This window comes from Neofelis nebulosa, chromosome 1 (genome assembly GCF_028018385.1).
Source record: "Neofelis nebulosa isolate mNeoNeb1 chromosome 1, mNeoNeb1.pri, whole genome shotgun sequence".
Classification (NCBI taxonomy): Eukaryota; Metazoa; Chordata; class Mammalia; order Carnivora; family Felidae; genus Neofelis; species Neofelis nebulosa.
The window spans coordinates 35,469,130-35,494,603 of NC_080782.1; the positions used below are offsets into that span (position 1 = coordinate 35,469,130).

General features: G+C 39.7%; 1 protein-coding gene across 5 annotated transcripts in view; it reads left to right on the top strand.

The window, feature by feature from the left end:
• The window catches only part of NNT (nicotinamide nucleotide transhydrogenase), a 96,888-nt gene that overhangs the window by 16,845 nt on the left and 54,569 nt on the right, over nucleotides 1–25,474 (top strand). For all 5 annotated transcript variants that reach the window (XM_058719233.1, XM_058719247.1, XM_058719243.1 and 2 more), the window contains exons 5-7: nucleotides 1,254–1,341; nucleotides 7,751–7,839; nucleotides 13,008–13,195. In XM_058719233.1, coding sequence (XP_058575216.1) covers nucleotides 1,254–1,341; nucleotides 7,751–7,839; nucleotides 13,008–13,195 — 365 coding nt within the window. The remainder of the gene's footprint in view (nucleotides 1–1,253; nucleotides 1,342–7,750; nucleotides 7,840–13,007; nucleotides 13,196–25,474) is intronic.

Sequence of the window (25,474 nt, forward strand, 5' to 3'; positions counted from 1 at the left end):
AGTTAATGTGTAGAGGTGCCTTTTAAGGATAAAATGCTCTGAAAATGAAATTGGTATAATATGTTAATAGTATCCTCGTAAGAGAAGATGGTATAAATGGTATATTTTACTTGTTTTTGCTGCACAGAATGTTTCTTTAGCCAAAAACACTAGTATTTACCAAACACTTATGATGGCAGGCTTTGTGCTAAGTGCTTTACCTGCATGGTCTCACTTAGTCCTCATAACAACACTAAGAGATGCTCTTTTTGTCCCCACTCTGTAGATGAGGAAACCAAGGATTAGGGACTTAGAGAAATTTACCCAAGGTCACAAAGCCGGTTAGTGGTAGAACTGGGCCCTGCACAGAGGTCACTGTGTCTCAAAATTCCATACTTTCAAATCTTAGCAATCAAGGGAAGTTTTTTTGTTTTGTTTTTTAATTTAATTTATTTATTTTGAGAGAGAGTGTGCACAAGTGGGGGAGGTGCAGAGAGACAGAATCTCAAGCACGCTCTGCACCATCAGAGTGGGTCTTGAACTCATGAACCAAATGGCGACTCATAACCTGAGCTTAAGTTGGATGTTTAACCAACTGAGCCACCCAGCTGCCTCAGGGGAAGTTTTTTATTTGTTTGTTTTTTGTTTTCTGGGTTTTTTTTTTTTTTTTTGGTTTGGTTTGAGGTTAGAATTTTATTATGTACAAGCATATAGCTATATCTCGTTTCTTTTTCATTTTAAAGTTTTTCCCTATGACATAAATACTACATAATCATTAAAGAAAATTTGGACAATACAGTGAAGTAAAACAGAAAGTCTGAAGTGTCTGTAGTTTCAGCACTGTGAGAAAACCGTTGTTAGCATTTTTTTTGGTCTTTCCTTCATTTCTTTTTTTACACCAACTGATCTTCTGCAGTGTTCATTCTGAAAAGGCCAGGGAACATCGTGGGTAAGAGTGTGCTTGTGGAGGTAGGATGCCAGCCAGGGTTAGGCTTCTGGTTCTGCCATTTGCTAGCCGAGTGACAGCAAGTCTCTTCCACTCTCTGTGTGTCTGTTTACTCACCTATAAAATGAAGGTCAAAACTGTACCTGTCTGTAGGATTGTGGAGGAGGTTAAAGGAGTAGTTATACATGTAGCACTCAGCGGTTTTTGACACATAGTAGGTACAATTTAAATGTTAGTGATTATCTTTGACTATTAAAGCTTCATTGGTGGCTTACAATAATGTATTAGTCTAATCTCTTTAATTTTATGGAAATATTTATTTTTTCAGCTACAAAGCTGTTGTACTAGCAGCAAATCATTTTGGACGGTTTTTTACTGGTCAGATCACAGCTGCTGGAAAAGTTCCTCCAGCTAAGGTAGGTAGAACTTTTAATGTTTCTTCAAATATGAGTTATTTATAATTTTTTTAATGTTTATTTATTATCAAGAGACAGACACAGAGCGTGAACAGGGGAGGGGCAGAGAGAGGGGGAGACACAGAATCTGAAGCAGGCTCCAGGCTCTGAGTTGGCAGCACAGGGCCCGACGTGGGGCTTGAACCCACGAACCGTGAGATCATGACCTGAGCCGAAGTCGGACACTCAACCGACTGAGCCACCTAGGAGCCCCCATAATATGAATTATTTAAAGGTAAGGGTATGTGTAGTACTAAAATACAGTTATTTTAAAAGTTTTGTCCTGTGTTAACTTCACAGTGTTAACCCTGTGTATATTTGGTACAAATATATGGTAGAGCCTCAAAGCTGTTTATGATTGCTTGACAAAAAAGAATTTTGACATTTCTGGAAGTTCTAGTTTTTTTTTGTTTTTTTTTGTTTTTACTTACTAACTTGAATTCTTAAAGGGGTTTTGGATAACTTGTTCTGTGTATATAAGGTGTTTATTACTGATGTTTGAAAAAGCTTCAAGATACCATTCAGTAGATTGTTGATTTCCCAATGTTGTGACACTTGGTTCATGGAAAAGATTGTCTTAGTTTTGTAGATTCTAGATTTCCCAATTGTGACATTTTGTTCATAGAAAAGATTGTTTTAGTTTTTTCACTGGGCAGAGAGAGAGAGGGAGAGAGAGAATCCCAAGCAGGCTCCCAGCTGATAGCGCAGAGCCTAACTTGGGGTTCCCTCCCACGAACCGTGAGATCACTATCTGAGCCAAGATCAAGAGTTGGACATTTAACCAACTGAGCCGCCCAAGCACCCCTTCACTTTTTTTCAAATATGGGTTAAGAGGGCGGAAAAAGGGAGGTGGTGTATTTGGGTAATTGGCAAAGGGAATGGGTGTGGTTTCTTTAATGTAGATTGAAAGCAGAGAGGAGCAGTTGATGACAGGTTGGGATGGCTAGGTAAAAGAATAGATTATGTTATGACCCTTCAACATTACATATACTAATTGACCATATAAGCATGTTGTCTCGGTATAGAAAATAGGACTTTAAATGTTATTCATCTATCTGAAGAGTATACTCTCTGCCTGTAGGCACAGGTTTACTCAGTGCTTCCTGCTCTTATGTACTGTGTTATATAAACTGAGAACTCACATGAAATAAATCTCCTAGAAAAAAATGAAAAAAAAAAAAAAAGATACTAGCAGCTTTGAGAAATAAATTGCTTTAAGAACAGGCCAGGTAAAGAAAATGCAAGTGCTTCGAGTGGAGGCCAGAATACATAACAAGGAAGTTAGCAAACGACAACAGAGATGTGCTATGTGAAGTGACTATGTTTGTTTTTTTTTTAAGTTTATTAATTTTATTTAAGTAATGTCTACACCCAAGTGGGGTTCAAACTCATAGCTCTGAGACCAAGAGTCACATGCTCTTCCAGCTGAGCCAGCCAGGTGCCCCTGAAGTGATGACATTTTGACTCCTTTGTCAGGATCATGAGAATGGGTCTGGCACTTACGGTGGCCAGAAGTTGAATGCTGGTTTTATTTTATTTCATTATTTTTAAAGTTTATTTGAAAGAGAGATCGAGAGCACGTGCGAGTATGCTTGTGCAGGGGATGGGTAGGGGGAAGGGGGAGAATCCCAAGCACAGTGAGGAACTCGATGAGGGGCTGGAACTCACAAACTGTGAGATCATGACCTGAGCTGCAATCGAGTGGGACGCTTAACCAACTGAGGCACCCAGGTGTCCCTGAATGTTGTTTTCAAACTGGCCAAATGCTTTGATGCACAAATCTGCTAGTCAGTTTTGGTTAGACTCTTTCTCAAACTATGTGGAAGCTGAGAGGAAAGCTGTGAATATATAAGAGATTAAAAAGTGAAACAAAAGACCAGAGGCTTAAAGGAAGGAGAATCAATCAGCCCTTAAGAGGTAGAAAAGTGACTGTCTTTCTTGCGAATTTAAATTGCAGCTTCAAGGACTTTGGTTACATGTCAGAAATAGTTACATATTGAAGAATTAGACATTAGGTGAGTTTATCAAGGTAGATTGAAGAATACTTTATTTGACTTTTCTTTAAACATGGAAGGTTCTTACTTGTCTACGGTGAGCTATCAGTTAGTTATTTGATGGCTTCCAATATGCCAGGCACTGCTCTAGGAGCTGGACTATGGGATGAATAAGGCAAAGGAGATCCCTGTCATATGAAACTTACACTCTAGTAGGGGCCACGGTGAGGTGATAAATACATAATCTAATCAATAGGTGAGATCATTTTAAATATAAAAGAAATGAACAGGATGATAGGATAGTGAGTCGTGGGAGCAAGCTGCTTTTGCTAGGGTGATGGGAAGGCTTCCATTTGACATTAGAAGCGAGGCCTAATGGATGTTGCGAAAGAAACCAGGTATTTAGGATATCAGAGGAGCAGCACGTAGGAAAAGGAGCTTCCAAAGAAGCAGCACGTATAAAGCCCTGGGATGGGAAAGAGCAGACTAAAGGCTGTTGGTCTGGAGTGTGGTGAGCGATTGGAGATGATGGTGGAAAGGTAGGTTGGGGCTGGATGACGTTGAGCTTCTCTTACAGGTCTTGTTCACATTTTCTCACAGAGGAGGGAAGTGTCTGATTCAGGATTGTTTTGGAAAAACTCAGTTTTTTTTCAAATAGAACGCTTCACTTCTGACATTCTGGTCACCGAATATGTGGGGGTTTTCTCCACACAAAGCAATTCTGTGACACCAGCAGGGTGTGCTACAACTTAACTCTGTTCTAACACTGTCTACCTGGAGGTCATGTCAGATCCCGCAGGTGAAGGGCTAGTCCCACGAGACTGCCTTCTCCCCGCTTCACATGACATTCGCAAGCTCAGGTTGTTGCCTGTGCCTCTGACAGATTGACTATAAATCATTTGGAGGTTCCCACGACTCCCTCCTTAGGTTCGGTTAATTTGCTAGAACTCAGAGCTCAGGAAAATAGTTTCCTTACTGTTTACCAGTTTGTTATAGAAGGATATGATAAAGGATACAGGTGAACACCCAGATGGAAGAAATGCATGAAGCAAGGGATGTGGGAAGTGGCATGGAGCCCTCCTTGGACACACTACTCTCCCTGCACCTCCGTGTGTTCACCACCCTGGAAGCTTTTAAACCCTGTACTTTGGGGATTTTTTATATGGAGGCTTCATCACGTGGGAACAATGGATGATTAACTCCTTTTCCAGCCCTTTCTCCTCTCTCTGGAGAATGGGAGGTGGAACTGAAAATTCTCAGCTGCTAACCATGGGCTTTCTGGTGGTCAGCTGTCATCCAGGAGCCAACCAGCAGTCAACTCATTAGAACAAAAGACACTGCTGTCACCCTCAAAATTCTAAGGGATTTAGGAACTCTGTCACTAACTGGGGTCAAAGACCAGATATTGGAACAAAAAATGTTCCTGATGCTCTTGGGTTTTAGGAGTTCTGTATCTTAATAGAATATATATATATATATATATATATATATATATATATATATTCTATTATCTCACGAGGATTTAAAAAAGTCATCTGGAAGTTCTATGGGTGAATGGATAGTAGGGGGAAGAGTGAAGGCAAGGCCTGTTCAGAATTGATTGCTGAAATAGTACCCTGGGAAGGTAGTGGCAGTAAAGATGTAGAGAAGGGGGTGGATTGGGAGATCTTTGGGGGTTAACTCCAAGAGTGCTTGCTGAGGGATTGGAGGTAGAAATGTGCAAAGGGAGGGCACAAGATGGCCTCCCTGTTTTGGCTTGAATGGTTACGTTGCACAGTTAGTGCCCTTAACTGAGATGGGGAGGTCAGGCGGAAGAACAGGTTAACTGACTGGAAATTAAGAACATTCCTAAAGGTCATTCCTTTCCCATGGCCTTTCCCCTATTTTCTGAGTATATGTCTATGTTGTGCCAGTTAGCAGTCAGTGCTTTATATCCCATCATTTAATGTAACTGCCTTCTGGGAAGGTTTTTTAACTGTGTTATTGCAGATACTAAGCAGCTTGCTCAAAGTTACCCAGAGCTAGTTGGTAGCCGATTCGGGATTTCACTCCGATTCTTTTTTTTTTTTTTAATTTTTTTTTTTCAACGTTTTTTATTTATTTTTGGGACAGAGAGAGACAGAGCATGAACGGGGGAGGGGCAGAGAGAGAGGGAGACACAGAATCGGAAACAGGCTCCAGGCTCCGAGCCATCAGCCCAGAGCCTGACGCGGGGCTCGAACTCACGGACCGCGAGATCGTGACCTGGCTGAAGTCGGACGCTTAACCGACTGCGCCACCCAGGCGCCCCCTCACTCCGATTCTTAACCTCTGTCTTTTCCTTCACCCCATCCTGGAGAGAAAGAGTAAATTCCTTTTGTCAGATCTACCTGGCTTTATTATTGAGCTATTCTGCCTTTTAAATTATGAGGTCTTTTGTTATTTCTGGATTCAGGGTAACTTGGTCTAGTCCTGTGATTTTTACTTATTTTATTTTTATTTCACATTTTCATTGTGTGGAGCACGGTTGGTGCCTTGGAGCCCAGAGCCTGCTTGTTCTCTGTGCTCCTTCTTTGTCCCCTTCCCTGTAGCTTAACACCCTCCCCTGTGACCTTCACCATCTAGATCAATTCACATGATCTCGGAGACACTGCTTAGAGGTCACTGGAGTATGGTTTGACTAGCTTTTTTTTTTTTTTTTTTTTTTTTTTAAAGACATAAGTCTTTTTTTTTCTTTTTTTTTTTTTTGAGAGAGAGAGAGAGCATGCAAGTGAGAGAGGGAGAGAGAGAGAGAATCCTGAAGTGGGGCTCACGAACTGTGAGACCATGTCCTGAGCTGAAGTCAGATGCTTAACCGACTGAGCTACCCAGGCACCCCTTGACTAGCCTTCTTAAAGAGGTGGAAGGAGGGGCGCCTGGGTGGCTCAGTCAGTTAAGCATCCGACTTCGGCTCAGGTCATGATCTCACCGTCTGTGAGTTCGAGCCCTGCGTCGGGCTCTGTGCTGACAGCTCGGAGCCTGGAGCCTACTTCCGATTCTGTGTCTCCCTCTCTCTGACCCTCCGCTGTTCGTTCTCTGTCTCAAAAATAAATAAACATTAAAAAAAAATAATTAAAAAAAAAGAGGTGGAAGGAGACGTGGGCATGATGGGTAGGTGGGAATTTATAAGCTTCACTGTTTTCTGTGGGTGGCTTTTTTCCTTTTCTTTCTTTTTTTAAACAGCAACAAGGAGTTGCCTCAATTGACTGGGAAGTATAATAGAACTTTTCTCTGAAAGGCCCATTCCAGACTGGAGAAAACATTGCTCTTATTGTGTTTCTTAGAAGGCCGGGAGACTCTTGTTTCTGAGAAATTCTTTGGTTTTCTTGGCTCTAACTGTTCAATGGTTAGGGAGATTAGTTATGTTGCTTTGGTCATTCAAATTGGTTCAAAATTAGATAGTTGGTCACCTGCTGTTCTTTCAGAAGCATTTGAACTCAAAATAGAAGGTAGACATTTTATCAAAGTTGTATCCATCTTTGAAACTTATTTTGATATTTTGTGAACATAGAGGAACCTTAAAATTTGTGAGGGGAGATATAGAATGCTGCGCTAGGAGTTTATTTCAGTGCAGGTAGCTTTTACACACTGAGAAAGACCTGTTAATCTATTTTTCTTTAACGGTTACCTTATTTAATTAAATTTTTTTTAATTTTAGAGAGGGAGAGAGCACATGTGTGAGCACAAAAAAGAGGGGCAGAGGGAGAGAGAGAATCTTAGGCTCCATGCTCAGTGTGGAGCCGGACATGGGGCTTGATCCCATGACCCTGGGATCATGACCTGAGCCAAAATCAAGTCTGATGCTTAACTGACTGAGCCGCTCAGGCTCCTCAAGACCCGTTAATCTTTAACACGTATAATCCCCATTGTGCTGTATGTGGCTTCCACACCGAGATGCTGGTTGTCAGACTTCTTAGTGAAGGTTGTGGGCCTTTGCCAGCAGTCAGCGGAGGTTCAGATCAAGTGTTGTCTATCCACTCAGTATATTTATTGAGGGCTGATCACCCCTGCCGGCACCACCTGGTGTATTATTGAATGCTGTGTACCAGGTGCTGATAGTTATTAGCTGATGATTTTTCATAGCCAGTTGATAATGAACTTTTTAAAAAACATACCATTCTGGGGCACCTGGGTGGCTGAGTCGGTTAAATGTCCAACTTTGGCGCAAGTCATGATCTCACGGTTTGTGGGTTCAGCCCCGCAATGGGCTCTGTGCTGACAGCTCGGAGCCTGGAGCCTGCTTCTGTTTCTGTGTCTCCCTCTCTCTCTGCCCCTCCCCCTCTTGCACTCTGTTTCTCTCTCTTTCAAAAATGAGTAAACATTAAAAAGGAAACATACCGTTCTGCCTTTTCCCCTAGATTCTGATAGTTGGTGGTGGTGTTGCTGGGCTGGCTTCTGCAGGTGCAGCGAAGTCTATGGGTGCTATTGTTCGAGGATTTGACACCAGGTAAGTGCTCTATGAGTGACTGCTGTTAAGGTGAAAACATTTTGTTTCAGGTGGATATTATGCTGTCTTTGGAGTTTATAATGGAAGTTTCACATTGAAAACTGCTTTACAAGCTCTTGACATTTCAAAATGTTTCTACTTCTTCCAAGTTAACTCAAAGTAGAAAAATATTATCTAGTGGGAAAAAATATCTAAGGACCCAGACTCCATACAGCAGACATAATTTAAAAAGCAGAAGAATTGAAAACAAACAACTCGTATTCAGTTTTCTTTATGTGGATTAACAGTGGGACCAGAATTATTCCCATCCTGAGTTTGTAATCTGTTGCTCTGCAGATTGCATTTACAAGTCAGGGAGGACATGAACCAAGATGTCTGTGAGTTAGAGGAGAGTGGTATAGGAGATATTTTGGGGACACCTGGCTGGCTCAGTCACTAGAGCATGTGACTCTTGATCTTGGGGTCATGAGTTTGAGCCCCACGTTGGGCATTGGGTTTCCTTAAAAAAAAAAAAAGTCAGCATAGGAGGTATTTTGGAAAACAGACTGGGGGCAGAGGGCGGGGGAGAGGTATGCTCTGCATTTTGATGGAAGCAAATAAAGCTGATTGGGCAGTAGTGGAGCCCCTAGGAGAAAATACTCAATTATGTTCATTGCATAATACTTTAAAGCAGACATACCAACATTTTCTAGAATTCTTTAAAGAAAAGTTTGATTAAAATTGTTCTTCATTTCAGAAGATATTAGATGCTGGATTTTATTAAATGCTTATTGAGAATTGCTGTTATTTTTATGTATGAATACTATTTCAAGGTTAAAATGCATAGTTTTTCATTATCAGCTGAGATCAGTAGAGGAATAATACTGCTGCTAATCTTGAATATAGAATGATCAAAAAAATGTGCAGCCATTCAAAGTTGGAAAGAATGTGACTTTCTGGAGTAAGGAATGTTCCATAGAATATGATTTACAGGGCTTACGTGGAGTTTAGAGAAGTGATATACTGATAAAAAGCTGTCCTGCTGAAATGAGAAAAGGCTTTTCTGCAATAATGAGGATGCATGCCAAGGATAGCCAGTGTTAAGCATGTTATTTGTGCTTTTAATTTTTAATGTTTGTTGATGTGAAGTTTTTGAAGACACTCCTCCTGGAGAGAGGAGGTTGTGCAAGTTTTCAGTGTAGCGACAGTAGCATTAATGTGGAAATGTGCATATTTGACTTAGAGATGATTTGAAACTTGGTGTTGGGTCAGCTGCTGAGAATTTATTGTGTATTTTGATGTCACTGGTTTAGATAGTGTACAGATCTGATAGCTAGAGGATGGCCGTTGCTTAACTCCATTTTTATTTACCATTTACTAGGATAGCTCAAGTATACAATGAAGAAAGATGTGGCTGAACTATATAATCCTTTTCTAAGGATTATACATACCTCAATCACTATTTTGAGACTAGGGGTTGGTATCATAAATATGAAATCCAAACACATTAGAAAACACACTTGATTATAAATTCTTGTTGGAAGACTGAACAGTATATATTTTCAGATAAACATCCTAAAAACTTAAGGACAACTCATTGCTCATCAATATTAAAGGAGTGTGATTTTTTTTTTTAAATGTTTATTTATTTTTGAGACAGAGAGAGACAGAGCATGAATGGGGGAGGGTCAGAGAGAGGGAGACACAGAATCCGAAGCAGGCTCCAGACTCCGAGCTGTCAGCACAGAGCCCGATGCGGGGCTCGAGCTCACAGACCGTGAGATCATGACCTGAGCTAAAGTCGGATGCTTAACCGACTGAGCCACCCAGGCGCCCCTAAAGGAGTGTGATTTTTAAATTTTTTCAAACAATAGCTAAGAGATTCCCCTGGTAACAATAGTGAGCATCCTACCTAATGCCTGTGTCGCAAAGTTTAGAAATATAATAGCTTTACTTTATTTTTCTTTTTGTGTATGTGCGTGTTCCAATAAAGCTTTATTTACAAAAACAATTGGCAAGTCAGGAGCTATAGTTTTCAGACACCTGTACTAATGTTTACTCTCTTCCAGGCATTGTGCTATCTGCTTTGTTTTATTTGTTCTTTACAAACACTTAGGGCACCTGGGTGGCTCAGTTAGTTAAGTGTCTGACTCTTGTTTTTGGCTCAGGTCATGATCTCAAGGTTGTGAGACCAAGCCCTGCTTCTGGCTCTGCACTGGGCGTGGAGACTGCTTAAGATTCTCTCTCTCCCTCTGCCCCTCCACTGCTTGTGCTCTCTTTCTTTCTCAAAAATAACGACAAAAAAACCTATGATGTGGGGATGATTAGCCCTATTTTACATACTATAGACATATCAATTTTACAACATTCAGTTTCCTTTCTTATCATAAAACTAATACATGCTTATTCCCCCAATTCAAAAAAAACATTAAAAAGTACAAAAAGTGAAAATAAAATAGCCTATTCCCTGGAAAGAACTGTGAACAGTATATATTGTCTTTTCTACACATTAACTAAAAATGTAATTTTACTAACAGTACTATTTTAACTGGCTTTGTTTTTACTTAGCAGTTGATTGTGAAGATCTCGACTTACCTACAAACATATTTAATGGCTGCATAGGATTCCACTGTGTGGAAGTAGAGTGACTTCTTTAATTAGTCTTCTATAATGGACATTTTCACTGTATATAAACAATACTGTATATATGTCTATGTAAGAACATATGTATTTGGAGATAGTTCATTATTTCCTTAGGATAAATTCCTAGAAATGAAATTTTGGGGTCAAAAATATTCACATCTTACTTACATTTTGATACGTTATAATAGTTTTAAGTGATAATTATTTTGAGGGCAGAGATTCTAACATAGCATTTATGTTTCTGATTATTTATACATGTCCATTATTGAAAAATACAGAGAAACATCAGAAAATGAAAATACCTTTATAATTCTACCAGCTAGATCCAATTGCTAATGATTTTTTTGGTACATTTCTTATAGATATTTATGCAGATACCCTTTGAATGAAATTGTGATCACTCACACATACATATAGGTCATTTTAAATTCATCTTATTTCATTAAAACTAGTAAACATTTCTCAAACTTTGTAAACAGCAGTATCCTTTTGGCTGTAAGGAATAGAAAACACCAATTCAGACTGGCTTAAACTCTAAATAAATGTATTAGCTCTTTTAAATGAAAATCCACGGGAAGGAGTCCCTTTTCACATTCGAGTCAGCAGTTCATTGGTGCCGTCCAGGACCGGGTTCTTTCTGTCCTCTCGGCTGTCCTCAGCTTTGGCTAATTTCCCTGTGTCACAAGTTGGCCTTCCTGGGCAATCAGGACTACAAGCTTCCTTGTTCAAGCCAACAGAAAGGGTGAGAACCTCTTGCTGAATCATGTCCTACCCTTTGTGTCCTCTCTCTGACCATGACTGTTGCTTGGGACTGATGGCCTCAGGCCACGGTTTCCCAAACTTCCCTGATGGCCAGAATTACCTGCGGCTCTTGCTAAAAATAAAGCTTCTGGCCTCTCCCCTGGAGATTGTAATTCAGTGGGTCTGGGAAGGGGTCGATGTCATTAGTGGGGTTTGGGATTCACTATCGTGGGATAGGGGTTGGTAAGTTAAACACACTTTCCACCACAGAACTGAGATCTTTGTTGGCTCTGGTTTTCCAACTAGTACACGGTGCATGGCTAGAGTTTATTTTTTTAAACTGAATGTATTTTTATATAGTTGATGTGTTGGCTGTTCACATTTTAACATACACTATTTATAGGTTGCTTTTTTCAAACACAATTTAATGAGGACTAGGAACAAAAATCACTTTATTAAAATATTTCTAAGAGTCCATTATATGAGAGAAGTCCCCATAAGTCAGAACATTTACAAATGAAAATCTCAACCTGAGTGATTGGAATGAAGTCATATCTTAACGTAGGTCAGAGCTCATGTCATCATTGACAATGGAGGCCCAAGAAACATAATTGATTATTGGAGTTATCAGTAGTGAAATTCCTTTTGCAACTGAACTAAGTAGAAGTTGGAATTCCCTATAATTTTTATTTTTCCAGAAAAAAAAAGTTACAGAAGTGGTATGCACTTCTGGAGATAATTGAAATAGTCCAGTCAAAGATATCAAAAGAAAATCTCCAGTTTTGAAGATAGTTCATTCTTCTTAAAACTCAACACCCAAAAAATAAATAATCCAATTAAAAATTGGGCAGAAGACATGAACAGACATTTTTCCAAAGAAGACATCCTGATGGCCAACAGACACACAAAAAGAGGCTCAACAGCACTGATCATCAGGGAAATACAAATCAAAACTACGGTGAGATACCACCTGACACCTGTCAGAATGGCTAAAATCAGTAACACAAGAAACAACAGGTGTTGGTGAGGATGTGAAGAAAAAGGAACCTTCTTGCACTGTTGGTGGGAATGCAAACTAGCGCAGCCACTCTGGAAAACAGTATGGCGGTTCCTCAAAAAGTTAAAAATAGAAGTACCCTACGATCCAGCAATTGCACTACTAGGTATTTACCCAGAGAATATAAAAACACTAATTTAAAGGGATACATGCACCTGATGTTTATAGCAGCATTATTTACAATAGCTAAATTATGGAAATAGCCCAGTGCCCTTTGACTAATGAATGGATAAAGAAGATGTGGTATATGTGTACAATGGAATATTATCCAGCCATAAAAAGAATGAAATCTTGCCATTTGCAACAATATGGATAGAGCTGTATTAAGCTAAGTGAAATAAGTCAAAGAAAGACAAATACCATATGATTTCACTCATATGTAGAATTTAAGGAACAAAACAAGCAAAGGGAAAAGAGAGAGAAGGAGGGGTAAACCAAGAAACAGACTGTTAACTATAGAGAACAAACTGATGGCTACCAGAGGGAAGGTAGGTGGCAGGGGGATGGGTGAAACAGGTAATGGGGATGAGGAAGTGCACCTTTTGTGATGAGCACAGGGTGTTCTATGGAAATGTTGGATCACTGTATTGTACACCTGCAGCTGATATTACACTGTTATGTTAGCTAACAGGAATTTGAATAAAAACTTAAAAAAAAACCCAACCCCCAAATATGTATGTAAATAATGATCTCGATTTCTGCATTAAGGGCCTGAGATAACCCCTACTTTCCCTTCAATAATCACCAGAGCTGCAGCTTTGGAGCAGTTCAAGTCTCTTGGTGCTGAGCCCTTGGAGGTGGACTTGAAGGAATCTGGTGAAGGACAAGGAGGATATGCGAAAGAGATGTCCAAAGAGTTCATCGAAGCTGAAATGAAGCTATTTGCTCAACAGTGCAAGGAGGTGGATATCCTCATCAGCACAGCCCTTATTCCAGGTGTGTCATTAAGCCCGGGGTCATCAAAAGCACTTTCACTGATGATATTTTAAAATGAGGGTGAGAGTTGTTCAACATGTGAATTGCTTTAAGTAAAGATTAATTTACTTTCTAGGAATTGAGAAAGCATATGAAAGGCAGAAAAGACCAAAATCACTGTAGCCTGTAGAGAAAAATGATCGTTAATGCGATATGTTTTTGTTCAGTCTTTTTTTCCCATGTATTTTTATCTAGCTGTGTTCATAGGTCATATTCTGTGTACAGAATTCTATTTGTAAGCAATTTCCTGTTTACACCTTTGATAAATTGGTTCTTAATTTATTTCTGTTCTCTTTGTTAAGATACAATGTTCTTATTGTAGGACATTCAAACAGGACTGAAAAATATGAAGAACAAAAGTACAGACCTAAAATTCCACCAGAGATGGCTGTTATTAATATTTTAGCCATTTTCCCATGCATGAGAGAGAAAGGGACTTTGCGTGTGTTTGTGTGTGTGTGTGTGTTTGTGTGTGTGTGTGTGTGTGTGTGTGTGTGTGTTTGTGGAATTTCCGGTATATATTTTTTACTAAAGGATATGGCACTTTATCACTTTTTAATTATTTCCTTTGGCATGTTTGGTTTTTGCAACCAAATTGTAAACTTTTTGATGGCAGGAATTACTTTTCAGTCCTTTGCCACATCCTCTTCTAAAGAATATTCTTCATTCAGTAGATGATTGATGCCAAATCAGTAAGCTCTTATTAATCAGTAAAGAGTAACTTGACCTAGCAAGATTTGGGAGTGAAAAACATTCTACCTTTTTTCTTCCTTTCCTTCTGTTATTGAATGATGAATACCATGCTGACTCTAATATTTTCCTTTCTGAAAGGAAGTGGGCCAGATGAGAGTTTACAGGGCTAATGGTTACTTGTGTCAGATCTTACTAAAGGAGACTTGCTTTCTCTGGGGGACTGTGGAACATTAGAAGTTGCTTTGTCATGAGACCATGGGAGAGGAGAAATTCTCTTCTGTCATCTTCCCCCAAACCCCCAGTGTGAATAATATACAAGCAAGGGCGGGAAGTTGATTGACATCATATCTATGAGCTTGTGGGGGAAAATATGTCCCTCAAGCTCTTCTTTCTGTCCTGTTTACCTGAGTGATACCAGATAGGTAAGCTGGGCTCTCAAGACAACCAGCTTCCCACCAGAGCTGGCTACATGAAGCAGACTGGGCAGGCTCGTGACATGGCTCAGCCCATAGAAGAATCTGCGAGTGTAGAAATGAGGCTGGGTCGGTCACTGGAGGCGGAATGCAGATCAGTCAGGCAAGCCAGGGGCTCAGGGTGATATTTTGAAATCTGCCGGCTATGATAGGACTCATGAACAAGCAGTGGCAGGAGGGCATTGAAGGATTTTGTTCTTTCCTTTTGTGGCAGTGGCCTCTGGCCCAGCTGTTGCATGGGTGGCTTTGAGGGAGGGATGGGGTGGCCTTTACTGTAGCTACCATCTGACCTTTGGAAGTTAGCTCCATGGTGGAGAGTGGTTATGAGCTGACTAGATATAAGTGGCCAGTAGAGGGTGCTAAAACATTTCCTCATGGAGTAAATGATGCGGACATGAAGCTAGTTTTAGTCAAGTCATACTCTCATTGGACACGGGATACTTTGGGCATAGTATATAGAATTATTATTGATTATAAAGCCCAAAGTAAGCGATACAACTCAAGACTTCTTATGTAAAACACATAACTGACTTTTAGGGTCTACCCCTCCCTGATGATATATATATATATATATATATATTTTTTTTTTGATAATTTCCTAATAGTGTATTTTGGTAAAAGGTCAAATAGTCTTAAAGAAGATTTGTTAAAAATGTTTTGTTAATCTGTTCCACTGAAGCTTTACTGTTTTCCGTCTTTTCTGAAGCTGTGATCTGCTTGGAGCACATTTAAGTTAGACAAAGTCCTTGACCAGTGGACTGACCCAGAGCCGGTACTCAGAGGGCTGGTCTTTCTGTTATCCTTTTTTTTTTTGTTTTATTTGAAAAAAGAAAGAAAGAAAGAAAGAAAGAAAGAAAGAAAGAAAGAAAGAAAGAAAGAAAGAAAGAAAGAAAGAAAGAAAGAAAGAATTATAAGGAAGAAGATCTTTCTAAAGGTTTTTCATATTGCTTGGGGAACTGAGACCTGAAAGCATAAAGCATGAGCATTAAAACAAAAAGAGGAAAAGATTCTATAAAGGCATAACACCCTTTGAAAAACCATCCTTGGCGTTAAACGTTTACTGGTTTATGTCCTGAGCCTTTGCATAGGTCACCTGATGGTGTGTTGAGCTCTTGAAAAACTCTTGGAACAGAAGTCGTTCTCAGGTTTTCCTTGCGTGGGTCCAGAGGAGATTAAGTCAAATGTCAAAAGTCCTTCAAGCTGAGATTGCTTGCTAGGATCCAGGTGCCTTGGAGGCTGCCCTGAAGACCTGACATGGATAAGAATGCCGAGAGGGGCACCTGGGCAGGTAGCTAGCTTCAGGTAGCAACCTCACAGAGTTGGTAAATTTTCATTCCTCCAAGTCCAGGGGCTTGAAACGAAAATAATGGTATACTTATGTTGATTGGATGTGGAATGAAATATTTCTGTAGCTCACTAATTATTTTGCTGCCTCGTGCCATCATCTGGACTCCCTAGATTGGGTTGGGTGAAGGGTTAAAGGCTGGAGTGTCATTTAACACAGGTCGCTTCAGGATAGAGTTGACAGTCCCATTTTGTGGTGCTGTGCACACAAGAGAAAGCTCTCAGCTTTCCTGTCCAGCTCTTTGCCCTTTGGGGCTATTGTTAAAGAGGAAGGCAGCCCCACCTTTGGTCATGTTCAGGCTGTGCTCACAATCTTTTCTGTTAAACTTTTTGCAACCAAAGAGATTTTTCAGCATCTTTATTGTTCTGGCACCCTTTTAGACTTTCCATAGACTTGGAATATTTCATCAGGAACAGACTGAATCAGGTTGAAAATGTGATGGGTAAGTTAGGGAGGGGTGGTGTGGGGTGAGGAGGAATCGTATGGTTTAGCACTACCTCTCTGTCAGGCATATTTCACCTAAATCCCAGTGTAAGAATGAGGAGTTCTGTGGTGCCCATGCTAAATCTCCTCTGACAGAAACAACCTTCTCCATATAAAACCTTCCTGATGACTGTCTCACTAAAAAATTATAACCTCGTAAGCTCCTCCACCTTTCCTGCTCTCCTCTTTACCCCCTCCTTAGGTCTTGCCCTTATTTTGTAATTGAACCATAGCTACTGGAAAGCCTGGGTTTTTTGTTTAGTAATTATGGCAGTGACTTGGACCACTGGGGTTCTCACCATCACTGGACAAGGCACCTGGAGTGATCAGGATTGGCTTACGAGCCCCGCCCACCATGCCTTCAAGTTCATGCTCCTTGGTGAGGTATCTGTTGCCTTTTAATTTCTAGTCTCATTTCGCCTTTGGGCCTCATGTTAAACTAATTTCTTACTCTCTGGGCCTAATTTCAGTCATGCTGGCTGCTATTGTCTTTTCAAATAGGCCAAGGACTTTCAGACCTTTGCACATATTGTTCCTTCTCTTTAGAATGCTATCGCTGCCTTTCCCTGCCTTTTGAAATCCTGCTTAATCCAGTTACCGCTTCCTCCGTGGTTCCTGCTCTCTCCTACTCATCCGTAAACACTGTTCTTTCTGCACCCACAGCACTCTCTGCCTGTGCCATGGATTCCCCATAGTTCCCAGTCTCATTGCCCCTAGTGGCCCCATGCAGCATATGTTGGGCTTCTTAAGATCTGTCATGGTGGGTGCTTACCACAGGGCCCTGTGTACAGCACGGGTTCAGCAAAAGTTGTTGAGCTAATGTTCCTGGATGCCTTCCTTAGGTCTCCGTTGGTACAGTCTCTTATTTTTCCAGTGCTATCCAAGGAATGAGAGAGACAGCATTCTGTTGGCTCATTTTTGGATGGGAATAATGCAGAGGCTAACCTAAGACTGGGAACCTAGCTTTCTTAAACTGTCAAAACTAGGACACTTGCCAGGTTTGCAATTTAAGGTGGTTAGCTCCTCTTAGGAGATAGACTTAGGAAGTAGTAGAAGGTCTGTCCTGGAGTTAGAAAGTATCTACCAGCCAGGAGGGAAGATAGTCGTTGCTTGATTATAAATTATAATATCTCAGTCCATATATACTTGGACCTCTTTTTAGGCACAATCCAGATTATGGTAACAACACTTTTTATCTACACTAGATAGGGTCTGTAGAATATACCCCTCAAAGGACACTTGTGATAATTTTACGTGACTCTAGAGAATTGGCAGGGCGGCGGGGGGTTGCTTTCCCCGAAATAAAGGCCTTACGCATATCACACCAAACCGGAGAAATTTTGCGGTCTCCTTGGAAAATCAACATTGGTTCTTTATCTGACATTACTTTTGTCTTTTTGAAATCTGTCTTTCATAAAGAGCAGAAATATAGTACAAAAAAATAATTTTTCACAGTAATGTTCACACTTGTTCTTTCAGCCAGGAGAATAACTGATATGGTGATAATATTTGCCATTTGTGAAATTCCACAAAGACAACACGGCTTTGACAACTCTACAACGTTTTTGCCTAAAGTAAAGGTTTAGTGTTCAGGTTGTTCTTTTCCTTCTCTGTAAGCATGACGATCTGACAGGACAAAGCTCATATAGATCAGCCATTTCTCACTTTTTTTGAATTATTTATTGCTTTGTTTACTGACTAACCTGATTCATCTGTCACCCTCCCCTCCCTCAAATGTATTATATGACTGTATGGAATTTCTAATATTACTTCTACAAAGTTTCATTTGTTTTCAGAATTTTGAAGGATAGAGAGAAACACTTAAGTGTTGCAACATCAAAGATTGGTAACCACAGGCTGTCTACACACCTCTTGGTAGCTTTCAACACGGACAGGGCAACTTGTCATCAAGAGGAAGATGCCAAGACTGGGGAGTGTCCCATTACCATTTATCAGTCATGACGTCTTACAGTGTGTTTGAGCACGCTTAGTGAGTTATTGGGCCGAATTTAACAAATGTTTGTTAGGAAAATTTATGGCACAGAATTATATTCTGGTTTGGTCTATTATTTCTCCAAACATATGTTGCAAGATTGGAAGTTGTGTTTCCCTCCCTGGCAGTCCCTGAGTTGAAAAGGATTGGGAAGCTGAGGCCATCCCTGGGGAAGCAACACCCCATGGAGTTACTGCTAACAGCTAGTACTGCCTACCACATGTGTTTCTGTATTTCCTTCTTTCCACGTTCCCTATACTTTCTTGTGTCTCAGCGTCAGTTAGGGTGGTCTGGCTGCTATAACAAATCAGCACAAAAGCCTGGACGTGATAGAAATTTACTTCTTGCTCAGTTAGCAGTAACGGGTGGTTGACATGTTGGTGGGCATCTCTCCTTCACGTGGTCATCTGGGGATTCAGGTATGACAGTGTCGCCATCATCATGATGAGGCTCTGAAGATCACTGCGGGCACCGTGTCTCCTCCAGCCAGCCAGAGGGAAAGGGACATAGAGGAATGCACATAGGATGCCTACGAATGGCACATACCACTCGTCACATTTCTTTGGCTAAGACTTAGTCACATGGCCAACCCTAACTGTGAAGGAAGCTGGGAATTGTTTCCTAGCTGTGTGCCCAGGAATAATAGAACATTGCATTAGTTTGCTAAGGCTGCCGTAACAAAATCCCAGCTTAAACAACTGAAATTTCTTTTCTCACAGCTCTGGAGGCTGGAGGTCCCAGGCCACGGTGTAGGCAGGTTTGGTTTCTTCTGAGGCCTCTCTCTCTGGCTTGTAGATGGTCTTCTATGTAGATTTCTTTGTCTTCTACGTAGATGGTCTTCTTCTTGCTGCGTGCTCACGTGGTCTTGGTGTCTCTCTTTTTTTTAATCCACATTTCTTCGTATTTTAAGGATGTCGGTCAGATTGAATTAGGGCCTCATTTTGACTTAATCACCTTTCTTTAAAGGTGGTTAAAGAATTCACCAATTTCCCAGTATCGTGATATTTTAAGGTAGTAGGGGTTAGGGCTGCAACGTATGAATTTTCTGTGGACATAGTTCAGCTCATAACTGAACAGCTAATAGCCTTTTCCTTTTTCTTGCTTTGTAATTTTATCTGCTTATGTTTAGTGTATCCACTGGGGATCAGATCTTGGATTTAGAGCCAGATAAAGTAAATTCAAATTCCAGTTCCTCTGCTTAAGAGCTGATGTGTCTCTCTGAACCTCAGATTCCTCATCTCTGAAAAGGAGGTAAACATTTTTATCTCCCAGAGCTGATTCATTGAATAGATGAAGAAAAAAATCCAGTGTAGGGATTAGGGCTTGGCCTAGAGAGAGCATTAGCATCATTCTCTTTCCTGCCACGGGTGATGTCTGGTCCTGCACACGGTACTCAGGACTGAAAACTTACTGACTTTGTGAACAGAAGGTCTAGACATTCTCAAGGATTACATGGAATGTCTAAGGCAGTCCCTGAAAAACTGAATTTTCTGAAGATATGCATTTCAGTAAGGCTCTTTTGTCAATTAATCTCATTCTGGCCTAAGTTGAATAACATGGGAAATAAATAACATGGTAAAAAAAGGTTTCTATTTTTAAAAAGAATCTTTTAATTATTTTATAAAACTAGTTAAATCAGATTGTGTAGTAAATATTCATTTTTTTATTTTAAGGCATTTTGGTAGCAAAATGCTAAACATGCATTGGAGAGAACACAAAGAATGTTATAATTTATATAAAAATATTATACATTTCCTGTTTGTGCTACCATTTAACTTTGGTAGACTGTTTTAGTGTTTTAAGAATTCCCATCATTTATGGAAACATGGTAACATCTTGACTAATTATGATTTTTATTTATACAAATTTATAGCTATGAGAGGTAAATGATTAAGATGATCCTTAAAAATTTTTATAAATGTGTTCTTTAATTATTAGGTAAAAACTTGTTTTTAGGTTTTTTTTCTTCAAACAGATCTTTAGGGATTTGTCCAATTGGCTAAAATATGCTGTTGACTAATCTATTTCGTAAGTATTACATTTAGAAATATCTCACGGTATTCAGTTTGTAAAAGCCAAGGTTTTGCTGGCCTGAGTTTCTCTCTAGTTCCTTATACAAATAATTAATTGTGCAGAGAAAATTTGTCTCTAGTTCCATGGACAGAATTCACCAATAAAGTACTCTGCTGGGGTCAGAATCTCTTTTCATGAACATAGCTGTCTATAGCCTAGCCAGTGATAACATAGATGAAGGTGTTGGATCAATATGTTGCTGTCTGCACCATGAGGCTGCCTAAATCACAAACCCAGGGGCAGCTAGGTGGCTCAGTTGGTTACGCGTCTGATTTCAGCTGAGGTCATGATCTCATAGTTCGTGGGTTTGAGCCCTGCATCAGACTCTGCGCTGACAGCTCAGAGCCTGGAGCCCGCTTCAGATTCTGTGTCTTCCCCTCTCTCTCTGCCCTTCCCCAACTTGTGCGCTTGCTCACTCTCTGTCTCTCTGTCTCTCTCTCTCAAAAATAAACAAACAAACTTAAAAAAATTAAAAAAATCACAGACCCATTAGATGATAGATCAGTGGATCAAATATTCAGCAATTTCTTGCCACTTCCTGTCTATTACATAATCAGTTACCTGTGTGTGTGTGTGTGTGTGTATGTGTGTGTGTATGTATATATATATATATATATGTATAAGAAACTTTTTGTCCTTATCTGTAACATCTTTATAGCTTACAAACCATTGCTTTAACCCCATCTGTGATTTTGAAATTCCAAAATTTCGTGTGTATCAGTTAGCATACCTTTGGCTGTCAGAAGCAGAAATTCCAACACAATCTGCTTTAAATAAGAAAGGAAACTTCTTGGGTTGTGTATCCGAAGAAAGTCCCCTTGTAAGTGTGGATAGGTGTACTGACATCAGGGGGACTTTGGCTGTGCTCCCTGTAGTCTGTCACCTTGCCCTGCTCTGAGGTGGTAGAAAGAAGGCAGCAGCGGTGTGGGACCTCTAGTCTGCAGGACACGATATCTGGAAGGAAGGCCAGTTCTGATGGCTCCCTCTTGAAGAGCAAGGAAATGTCTTTTTCAGAAGCCTTTAGTAAACTTTTCCTTGTTCTTATTGGCCTTAATGGGGTTCGTGCTCATTCCTGAACCAGCTGGTGGAGGCAGGACAGTGCGATGCCCCTTGGCTTACATCTGGATTTCCAAACTGGTCACTAATAATATGATGGGATTATCCTTAGGCCAGCCTGCATCTGGAGTGGTGTCTGAGGTTATTTCTCCTGAAGTTCATGGACTGTGTGGAGAAAATGGAAATCAGAGTAGTGACAAGAGGAGGAGATGGGTGCTGGGTAAACAACAATGCTCAGTGCAAAACTGTGTTGTCTTCTAATGATATTTCTTTATATGTAAATGCTGTAGTTCACAATGTCTTTACATGCTGTATTTTCCACTGAGTCTGGATAGTATTGCATTCCATTAATAATTATCCTTGTTTTCTTAGTACTTATTCAGGAGAAATCTATTTTGGTTTAGATAAATGTATTCTTTAATTTGTATTTTTTCTTTTTCTTTTTTAAAGCTTATTTGAGAGAGAAAGAGTGTGCAATTGTGTGCGAGCGGGGGAGGGACAGAGAAAGAGTCCCAAGCAGGCTCCACACTGTCAGCATGAAGCCCGATGTGGGGCTTGAACTCAGAACCCAGAGATTATGACCTGAGCCAAAATCAAGAGTCAGATGCTTAACTGACTGAGCCACCCAGGCACCCCTATTATTTGTATTTTTATCTCTTTGCTACTATACTGTTGAATATACTATGATCTTGTTAAAGCAGAAGGTTTTTCTTGAGCCTGTCTAATCTGACACCTCACTGGCCAGAAGTTCAGGAAGTTAGAAATTTCCCCATCTGATTACATGCTATAGAGTAATCCCAGTAAATAATGCTAAATGCTGTTTGGAATCAAAATTTTGTGGTAAACCCATTTCATTTTGGTGTCTTGTTGTTCTTAATATTTTTAGTGGTTTCCTCTTAAAGGTTTTTTGTTTCATTTTGTTTTTGGGTTTTGCTGTTGTTGTTGTTGTTGTTGTTGTTGTTGTTGTTGTTGTTTTGGTGTGGTTAAAGTTGTCTGTGAGGGCTTAATTCTTTTCCCAGTAAGGTAGAATCTGAGAATTTATTGATTTCAGATGATTAGGTTAGCTCTGATTCATTTAATGAAGTATAATGTATTGTGAGACTTTCTGATAAATCTTTACCCATTGATATTTAGTTTAAGCTAAATCACTCTTTTTTGAAATTAGTGCTACAGAGAAGCCAATGATTCTTTTGCTACGTAGCCATAGTTGTTAAAGCTATTTTTTTCTTTTTCTTTTTTTTAAAATAATCTCGACACCCAACGTGGGGCTCGAACTCATGATCTTGTGACTGAGCCAGCCACATGCCCCTGAAGCTGTTTTTAGAGAGGAGCAATTTTTTCTAGAAGTTTCTAGCTTTAATACTTTTAAAACTTCATCTTAGTATTTGTTTAATGAGAAAATACAGGAGTATGGAAAGAATTCTGTGAATTCTGTGGCCATACATGCATACATCTAGAAACAGTGCACGTGTGAGGCATGTTTTCAGTCTATAGTCAGTTCTTGGTGTACACAGAGATTCAAGGATACCTTACAGTCATCTATGCCATCCCTACTCTCCCTAAATAATGGCCAACCAATTGGGAAACCACACAGATTTTTAGATGACTGCTTTATTAAATACCTCAGCTATTTTGGATAATAAAACTGTTTACTGACCTTTGAATATAGCCTCTTTCAGTCCTAAAATATTAGTCTTCAGAGCTGTAAGGAAAATTTTCCTTCATATCCAGTCTGCACATGGTAAGCACTAAATATTACTTGAGTGGATAAATGGATGCGTATTTGAATGATGACTGGGATTGCATTTTGTCCTACCATTGTTTTGGCTACAGTATGAAAATAGATTCCCAGCTGGGAGGGGACCGAGGAATCTTCCCAGGGAACTTAATGTCCAAGAACGAGAAGGCACCAAGAAATATTTCATGAGGTTGTACATCATGCCAAATCCTTCATCCACATTTTGCGTTGTGCTAGGAAATACATTTAAAAAAATTCTCTCATTAATTTTTTCTGTCATATTGGTTTTTGGTATTGTTTTGGGGGAAATTGGTTTGAGAAAGTGTAAAAATTTCAGTTTATTTGTATATCTCCTCTTTGGCAGATAAAATTATAAAATTAAAAGAAATGAGCAATCAAAAGGGGAAAGCCCAATTGTGCTTGCCTCAAAAACAAAAACAAACATAACTCTTATCTGCCACCTTCTTTTTTTTTTTTTTCACGTTTATTTATTTATTTTGAGAGAGTGAGAGACAGCAAGAGTGGGGTAGGGTTAGAGGGCGAGGAAGAAAGAATCCCAAGCAGGCTCCCTGCTGTCAGCATAGAGCCTCATAAGGGACTCGAACCCTCTAACTGTGAGATCACGACCTGAGCCAAAATCGGGAGTCGGGATGCTGAACTGACTGAGCCACCCAGGTGCCTCTGCCTTCTTCTATTAATTCTTCTGACATCTTCTACAGTTATGTCTTGAAAGATCTGATATGATCACTTAGCCTTTTATTCTTGTGTCTAAAATCTATACCAGACTATCTCTGGGGTATATGGGACATCTCTTTATATTTGTAGGATTTGTATTAAACATTGGGTATATTCTTCTCTATGTTTTATATTGTAAAAATCTTCCTGTTTGTTATCCATCCTTAGTCTCTGACTCACTTTGTAAGTGTTTTAGAAGCACTCTTTGAAAGGCTGTCCTAACTGTATAGCTTCATTTGCTGTAGGGAGGGCACATAACGTTGAGTGAAGCCTTTCAGTTGGTAAGTAAATAGATTGGTCTGATGGCATTTTTAAGTTTTTTTAATTTTCTAGTACAACTCTGAACCTGTGTCTTCAACTTAAAGAAGAAACTGGTTGTGATTACACAGGAGTACTTTATTTTATTGTTTTTTATAAAAATAGTATGTGACTTTTGGAAATGTAGTACGAAGTAGAAAATACAAAGTAGAAAGTAAAGATCATCCATCATCTCTCTACTTAATGAAAAATACTAGTAACATTTTACCATTTCCTTTCATCCTTTTTTCCATGCATTTTTATCATGTTAGCTCAGGATACAGTGTCTTTCTCATTTTCTACATATAATATTATATCATAAATTTTCCCCTTGATATAATATGATGAGTCATTAAGAAATCTTTGTAAATGGGGCACCTGGGTGGCTCAGTCAGTTAAGCATCCGACTTCAGCTCAGGTCATGATCTCACACTGCGTGAGTTTGAGCCCCATGTCGGGCTCTGTGCTGATAGCTCAGAACCTGGAGCCTCTTCGGATTCTGTGTCTCCCACTCTCTCTGCCCCTCACCTGCTCATGCTCTGTCTCTCTCCATCTCAAAAATAAATAAAAAACATATAAAAAATAAAAAAAAAAGAAATTTTTGTAAATATATTTTAATGGTTTTATAGAATTTTCTTGTTTGAATGTACCATATTTTATTTAATGGTTCCCGAAAAGTTGGGCTTTTCATTTAATTCCAGTTTTTGCCAATTAAAAATAATGCTCTAACCTTTTTTCTGTGTCATTCCAATGTGTGTATTTTCATTTATTTCCCCAGGATTAATCAAATCTTAGAAGTAGAGTTACTGGATGAGTGAATATCAACATTTTTGGCCAGTTGATACGTGTTTGTAAACTATGCTTTCCTGAAACTTGTGCAGTCCATAATCTCATAAATAGATCATCCTGCTACTTGTTTCATTTCAACATTATGATTTTTAAAAATTTTTTTTAACGTTTATTTATTTTTGAGACAGAGAGAGACAGAGCATGAACAGGGGAGGGTCAGAGAGAGAGGGAGACACAGAATCTGAAACAGGCTCCAGGCTCTGAGCTGTCAGCACAGAGCCCGACGTGGGGCTCGAACTCTCGGACCGAGAGATCATGACCTGAGCCGAAGTCGGACGCTTAACCGACCGAGCCACCCAGGCGCCCCTCAACATGATTTTTTTAAAAGATTTTATTTTTAAGTAATCTTTACACCTAACATGGGACTTGAACTTATAACCCCAAAATCCTGAGTTGCATATTCTGAGTGAGCCAGTCAGGTGCCCCTATTATTAATTTTTGACTCAGTTTTAGAGGCAAAGAAAAAAAAGTATCTCACTTTTTGTAACTCACATTTCTTTGATTC